Raw genomic sequence first — 7,439 nt, forward strand, 5'->3', positions numbered from 1 at the left:
CTGAGTCTCAACCTCCACTGCTCCCTAACCCCAGGCTGTTGACAGCTTACTCAGTGATCTGCTCCAGGTTCCTGAGCCCCCAGCCTCAGTCACCTCCAACAAGGCACTTGATCATATTCACTCCAGGTACAACAGCTTAAACTAGATGTAGTGACCACCCACCCCTGTGAATATGAAGTCTCGGTCACCCCCCGGGGTGATATCTGGATATCAGTGATATCTGGATTAACAAACAAAACATTCTCTGCTACCCCCAAAATAGGGTTGGGACACTATCGGAATAACCCAGGTGCCTGACTCAGCTTCAGGCACCCCTGGTCTCATTTTCCAGAAGTCCATGTCTGGTGACCTTCCTGGAGGTCTGGAGGAAGCACATTCCCGCCCTCTGGTGGCTGCCACTGGAAGTGTGTCCCTTGTGACTGTCTAGGACCCGTGAGTGTGAACCCAGACATCCATGCTGCCTGGTGTTTGCATCTTGCCTGAAGCTTGAAACATGGGGTCATCTTTGCCTGCTCCCTCCCACTCAGTTCCCACACAGCTCAGTGATCCAGCCCCGACCCTCTTCCTCCTGAATCTGCCTTCCCTTTCTCTCTCCATTCCATGTTCTTGTCTCATTTTTCCTAACTTGACTCATCCTTCCAGCCCATCCCCATACCACCCCATAGGGATATTTCTAATGTTCACACTCGACCTTGTCCCTCCCTTGCTCAAAACCCTTTCATAATTCCACATTACCTTAAGCTAACATTCAAAGTCCTTACCATGGCATGCAGGTCCTGCGTGAGGGCCTCCAACATCCTCCCCATCATTGTCTCCTAAGGCTGTCCCCCTCACTCTTAATCATGGTCTTATCATTGATCAGGTCCAATCTCAGGGCATTTGCACTTGCTGATCCTTCTGGCTAAAATATTCCCAGACCTCCAAGGGGCAATCTCCTCCTCATTGTCCAGCAAGGCCCCACCTCACCGCTCTAAACTCAGCTACTCTCTAGCCTTGCCCAGTCCCATTTTATTGGCTTATAGTGCTTATAGCTGAGTTTCCTGTTGTTGGTTGTTTGGCTTGTATTTTGTGACTTCCACTAAATGGGAGCCCTGAGGGGGCAGGGCCTGGTTTGTTTGCAGCCCTAACCTTCCCTCAGCTCCTTAGCCAGCATGTCCAGTAGAAACAGAATACAAGGCAGAAGTGTGACTTTACATTTACATATCTACTTAATCAATCATATAAATTAAATTAAAAAGGAGAAAACATGCCTGACCAGGCGGTGGCGCAGTGGATAGAGCGTCGGATTGGGATGCGGAAGGACTCAGGTTCGAGACCCCGGGGTTGCCAGCTTGAGCACGGGCTCATCTGGCTTGAGCAAAAAGCTCACTAGCATGGACCCAAGGTCATTGGCTCGAGCGGGGGGGTTACTTAGTCTGCTGAAGGCCCGCGGTCATGGCACATATGAGAAAGCAATCAATGAACAACTACAGTGTCACAACGAAAAACTGATGATTGATGCTTCTCATCTCTCTCCGTTCCCGTCTGTCTGTCCCTATCTATCCCTCTCTCTCTCTCTGTCCCTGTAAAAAAATTAAAAAAAAAAAAACTTAAACCAGTATACTTAATATATTATCCTTCCAACATAAGCAATATAAAAAAATTATCACCTGATCAGAGTGGTGCAGTGGATCAAGTGTCGGACTAGGACATGGAGGACCCAGGTTCGAAACCCTGAGGTCACCAGCTTAAGAAGCGTGGGCTCATTAGCTTGAAAGCGGGGTCACTGGCTTAAGTGTGGGATCATAGACATGACCCCATGGTCGCAGCTTGAGCCCAAAGGGCACTGGCTTGAAGCCCAAGGTTGCGGGCTTGAGCAAGGGGTCACTAGCTCTGCTGTAGCCCCCACACACCATATATAACAGGACTCCAGAATGACACTGGGCACTCAGTGGGCACTTTAGATAAACACTTGCTGAATGAACGACTAACAGTGAGTTTTGGTGACAAGATACTAGGTTAAAGAGGCTGTGCCTCTGCTGGGGATACTTCCTCTGCAGCTCTTCCAGTGGCTGGCTCGTGTCCCTCAGGGGTCACCAAAACGTCACTTCCTCAGACAGCCCTCCAAGGTCAGCTCCACTTGAAGTAGCTTTTCAGGCCGTCCCCCACCTCACTTTGTCATGTCTACCAAACGCTTTTCCCACCAGGTGTTTCTCTTTTGTCAGCATTTCTACAGTCTTCACATTACAATGAAAAGCAGATCACATCCCTCTCACTACACTCAGAGTAAAAGTGAAGCCCACACTGAATCCTGCAAGTCTCCCGCTCCCTCTCGACTCGTCTGCTCTGGCTACACTGGCCTCTTTGGCCTCCTCGCCATTCCTCAGATCTCCAGACACGCTCTCATCTCAGGGCCCTGTACCTGCTCAGTTTCCTCTGCCCAGCACATTCTTCCTCCCAAGGATCCACAGCTGTTCCCTCAACTTAGGCCTTCACTCAGTGTCACTTCAGGGAGGCTTTCTTTAACCTGTGACTCATTTTTGTCTGTGCAGGTAACATAATCGGCCCAACTACTGTCCTTAGAGAGGCCTGCTTGTGTGGTTGGCCCCTGGCCGGCACCTGGGAAACTGGATTTCAGGACAGTCCCCACCATTCCCTGGTAAGGGTGGCTCACATGGCTAAACTAGTTGTGCAAATGGCATTGTTATGTGGAACACTCACTTTCCTTCTCGGAGTCTGGAATTTTGGTCCATGTCAGACAGAGGGTGCTTATGTGGCCAGTCCCCAATAAAAAGCCTGGGCACTGAGACTAAAGCGTTCCTCGCAGACATTTCACGTGTGTTGTCACAATCACTGATGGAGGAAGTAAGCATGTCCTGTGTGACTGCTGGGAAGACTCTGGGACACTTGTGTCTGGTTTCCTCTCAACTTCACCCCATGTGCCTTTGTCCTTTGCTGATTTGGCTTTGTATTCTTTCACAATAAATGACAGCTGGACTCCCAGCTGTGTGCCAAGTCCTCCTAGTAAATCAAGCATGGTTTCCCTTCCCAACTCTTTTCCTTGCACTTACTCCCATTGGTTATTCTCTCATACTTAAAAATTATTTATCTTAATTTATTTCCTTCCCCCCACTGTGGGTCCCCCTCTGCCTCTGTCTCTACAGTATCCCAGCATCACCCCGCACAGACCCACAGAAGATCCTGGGAGAGTATGTGCTGAACGACAACTACAACAGCTTTATTTCCAAAGCTGGTTCCCTGGGCTTGTGACGGGAAGGGGGCTTTCGGCGGGAGCAGCAGAGCAGTGCAGAAGTTAACAAGGCTAAGCGGCCGGCTAGGGAGGCTGGCAAACACCTCATACCAGCTCCATTTGTAGCTCTTCGCTGTCCAGGGCCTCAATCTGGTGGAAGGCAGCGTGGGAGCCAATGACCACGAGGGTGGCTCCTGCAGGAAAATGGACAGTTGAGGGCCTTGCTCCTTCACCTAGCCCCCACCGCCTACCCCCCTGCCCAGACCCTGTACTCACCCAGGACCCAGAAGACTGCTGAGCCTGCACCAGCCAACCAGAAGAAGGGAAAGGAGACAGCCCCAGCCAAACCATACTGATGGGCGGGGGTCACCTCTCGGCCTGGGGGACAGAGAGCATTGGGAAGGCTGTTCAGATAGACACACGTGCCCACTTCCAGAGTAATCCCCGATGCCCCTCAGAAGTCTAGTGCCATAAGCCTCAGGAGCCTCAGAATCACCCAAACTCCTCATGCCAAGGCCCTCCAAGTCCAGGTCCATTTCTCCAATGTCCCCGCTGTCCACTAGAATACAGCACACCATCCTCAGTCCCTCCCTTGCCTTCACCCTAACCTCCAAAGGGAAGCCGCCAGCCCCCACTCCCCCAGACTAGGGCTTTCCTGCTCCAGCCTGCTCCCAACTAGACGAGGAACCTCAAACGGGTGGCCCATAGGCCAAGTCTGACCTGAAAAACCTGTCTTTTGAGCTGGCCACTAAGTTCCCCAAGAATGTGATTTGAGGCTGACAGAGAAACCAAATGATTTCACATAACAATACAGATTTCTGGCTTCTGTGGCAGACTGAAAGAGCAGGTGTGCAGGCCCCTGGGGTGGCAGCAGCTGAAACCAGGTCGTGGTTGTGCTCTAGGAGCCCCGTCCATGCCCTGCTTGCCTGCTATACCTCTCCACCAGCCCACCTTTGTCATGTGCATGACTTGTAGACCCCTAAAGGATTGTCTGGGAACTACCCGCCTAACTGATCCCACTCCTTCCTGTCCCTACTCCAAACTTTGAGCACCCCTGGGTGGGGAGGCGCAGGTCCTTCTTTCTTCCCAAGAGGGCCTGGTGCCGGTCTGGGACCACATGAGCCACAGGCCTCAGGTTTCCTGTTTGAGAAATCCCAGGATCTTTCTGATGCCACCCCAGGAAGCAGGACAGGGATGGGGACAGATCTAGGCCAGTATAAGGTCGCCACCTGGTGTCCAGTATGGGTTTCTGCAACTGATGCTTTCCCAGGGAGATTAGGGAAGGGGGTTAGTGGAGAAGGTTTAATGGACAGAAGCTAGGTGGGGAGTGGGTTGTAGAGTATCTGATTCTAGGTTTGGGGAATAGCAATTTGGGGGGCTAACACTGGGTAGTAACATCTGGTGTGTCTGGTATTTTAAGGAATAGGGATTGGGGGATAAAGCATAGATGTAGGCTTGGGCAGACTTGGGTTTGAGGTCCAAGAGACCAGGATTTGAGCGGTCAGGGATCCACCTGCACAGCGGACTTCTTACCAAAGAGCACAAACTTGGACTGCAACGCGCGCAGATAGAGAATGTAACAGGCACCAAAGAAGACAGCCAGGGCCACCAGCAACATGGGAGACGTCATCCTGGAGGAGGGAAGGGAGGCATCCGTCAGGCAGCTGGGGCTGGCCCAGCCAGGGGGACCCTGGCCTTCAATACCGGCTGATGGCAGGCTTTGTTCTTGAGGCCAGGCAAGTTGTTACATTTGGTCACAATGCGAGACTGACAGGGAAGTAGGGACCAAACCTTTGGTGAAAAAATGGCAAAAGTATCCCCAGGGGGCGGGGCCTGGCCAGTAAGAAGAGGGGCTGACCGCTGAGGGCAGGGCGGGCCAGGGCCGGCCAGTGCGACCGGCGGGGGCGGGACGTGGCGGCGGGGGCGGGCGGCCGGAGAGGCACTCACACGCAGTACAGGATGAGACCCAGGAACACGAACACATAGTTGCTCTGATAGTACTCCACGTTTCGTACGAGGCGCTGGCACAGCTCGCCCAGGTTGCGGGGCCGCGAGAAGCGCCGCTGGTCCGCGAAGGCGGCCCAGGGCCGGATGGTTGCGCGGCGCCGCTCCAGCCATTCGCGGCCCGCGCCGGATGGGATCAGTTTCGGCAGCAGAGTCCTGGGGGGCGGGGCCAGGTCAGTGGTAGACGCGGATGGAGGCCGGATCCCCAGTCAGAGAAGGCTGCGGGGGGCCAGAGTCCGGGTTCTGAGGGGTAAGGGTGCAAGACTCCTGGGTCCTAGGGGAATAGGGCGCTGAGGGCCTCGACTCCAGAGTCCTCGAAGAGGAGACCAGGGGCCTAGACTCTAGTGTCGGGGGGCCTGGATTCCTGGGACCCGAGGGAGGAGGGACAGAGGGCCAGGACTCCCGGGTCTCGGTCAGGGGTCTACACCCGGTCTGCTCACGTGGCGCTCAGCCCTTCCGCCTCAGCATCGTTCTGTTGGTCCTTCTCGGCTGCCATGTCTGCGTCGTGAGGGGTAGAACCGCTGTAACAAGCCCTGGGTCCTGCGGACCCTGCCCACCCCTTTGGAGCCGGGCCCCACCCAGCGGAGCCGACGTGGCGACGTTTGGGAGCCGCGGGGTACGAGAGTTCTGCCGCTGAGCATTGTGGGAGTCGGAGTTCTGATGATGTCGGGGAGGGTGGACGCCGTGGTAGTGGTCTGGTTCGCAAAACATCTTGGGAAATGGAGTCTAGTCAAGTGACGAAGAGCGCCTCTGGGCATTGTGGGGATTGTAATTCCAGAAGCAGGGGGTGTGGCGTCAGGAAGGTTGATTGTCACGAGTTGCTGTGGAGAGTACAATGGAGACCCTGTAGAGCTGTCGTTCTGACTCCAGAGGCATAAAAAACACCTGGAGGCTTCATAAAACACTGATTCAGCAGATCTGGGATGGGGCCCGTTCATCTGCATTTTTAACAAGTTCCTAGGTGATGCTGATACAGTACTACTAGCGCATGAACCACATTTTGAATAGCCAGACTAGAGAATTCTTGGGAATCTATTCCTTCTGTCCTCAAGAGGCAAAGACTAGACTAGAGAGAAGGCCACGGTTGCTGGAAAGGGTGTCTGGGGTGGGGAGCAAAGGTCCCCCACAACCCCTGGGCTCCCAGGGATGAATGGGTTAGACTAGAAAACTAGAGACACACCCCACCACCACCACCACCTTGAATAGGAAGGAGGTACATTGGGAAAGGGAAAAGATTGAGAATTTTTAAGACAGAATTGTTGCAACCAAAAGAGCTGGGGTTTTGGAGTCAGTGGTGGAAATCTGGGCTATGTTGAGCTCATCGCCTCCCTGAACTTGTGTCTTCATCTGGACAGTGGGGATCCTGATAGTGCTGCACTCAAGGGGTTATGATAATTCAGTTACATGGTCCATGGAAAGTGCTTGAGTATTGATACTTTGTAACTGCTTAATAAATTGTAGCACTGGTTATTGCTACTTTACTATCATGAATGTTATGATTATTTCTAGAGTTAAGTCTTCTTGACACTAACAGTAATGCATAAAGGGCTGCTGGCCTGTTGGATCTCCCAGAGTGGCTGGTGTCTGAGACCTGGGCCTCTCTTTTTCCTAGTTTCCCACAGCCATGTTCCTTTCAGTCTTTGCCCCTACCCTACCTTTTCTTCTTGTGGGGAAAAGGCCGGCATTTTAAAAAGGTGCACAGAACAGCCTCAAGAATGTGTGTGGAAGTGTCAGGAAGCCTGCGTTCCCTTCAGTGAACTGAGGGCCTAATATTTTCAAAGCTGGATGGGGCTGAAGGAGAATTCCCACATGAGATATTCAGGTGACTTTTAAACCAACTCTTGTCTTCCAAGGTCCACATCCCTTTTGGAGTTGGGCTTTGAGGTGGCAAAGAGCCAGTCAGCTAGGAAATAAAATACAAACTTTAGCATGATTAACCTAGCATGCAGGATGAACTGGGGAAGCAGAAAGCTGTTGCACCCTAGTCTCTGTCCGTGCTCTCACCTGTGCTGGTGTGCCACCAGCCCATGCTTAGGACCCCTGACCCAAGTCAAATTAGTTAAATTAGAAACCAGAGGGACTGGTTCATAAGTGGAACTGAGGCTTAACAGCTATAGCCACAACTGAAAGAGAAAAATTTTTAGCAGGCTTGTGTAAGGTTGAGGTTTGCTTTGCTAGCTTAAGCAGGATGCGGTTCTCATACTTT

The 7,439-nt window shown here is 52.6% G+C and overlaps 1 protein-coding gene across 1 annotated transcript; it reads right to left on the reverse strand.

Moving 5' to 3' along the window:
* Positions 1-3,193: 3,193 nt before the first annotated feature.
* On the reverse strand, positions 3,194-5,856 carry RABAC1 (Rab acceptor 1). The gene is made up of 5 exons (XM_066271928.1): positions 5,674-5,856; positions 5,177-5,389; positions 4,763-4,860; positions 3,506-3,607; positions 3,194-3,423 (listed from the first exon to the last, which is right to left on the reverse strand). The coding sequence occupies exons 1-5, from the start codon at positions 5,727-5,729 to the stop codon at positions 3,335-3,337; spliced, it is 558 nt and encodes a 185-aa protein (XP_066128025.1). The 5' UTR covers positions 5,730-5,856; the 3' UTR covers positions 3,194-3,334.
* Positions 5,857-7,439: the final 1,583 nt, after the last annotated feature.

Source organism: Saccopteryx bilineata, chromosome 3, assembly GCF_036850765.1.
Source record: "Saccopteryx bilineata isolate mSacBil1 chromosome 3, mSacBil1_pri_phased_curated, whole genome shotgun sequence".
NCBI lineage: Eukaryota > Metazoa > Chordata > Mammalia > Chiroptera > Emballonuridae > Saccopteryx > Saccopteryx bilineata.

What these genes read in the sequence shown, in the direction of transcription:
- RABAC1 (XM_066271928.1), bottom strand. Translation starts at nt 5,729, where the DNA reads ATGGCAGCCGAGAAGGACCAACAGAACGATGCTGAGGCGGAAGGGCTG. An exon ending in GCGGAAGGGCTGAGCGCCAC is followed by an intron (nt 5,390 to 5,673) that starts GTGAGCAGACCG and finishes CCCGCCCCCCAG; the next exon opens with GACTCTGCTGCCGAAACTGA. An exon ending in GTCCAAGTTTGTGCTCTTTG is followed by an intron (nt 3,608 to 4,762) that starts GTAAGAAGTCCG and finishes TCTGTCCCCCAG; the next exon opens with GCCGAGAGGTGACCCCCGCC.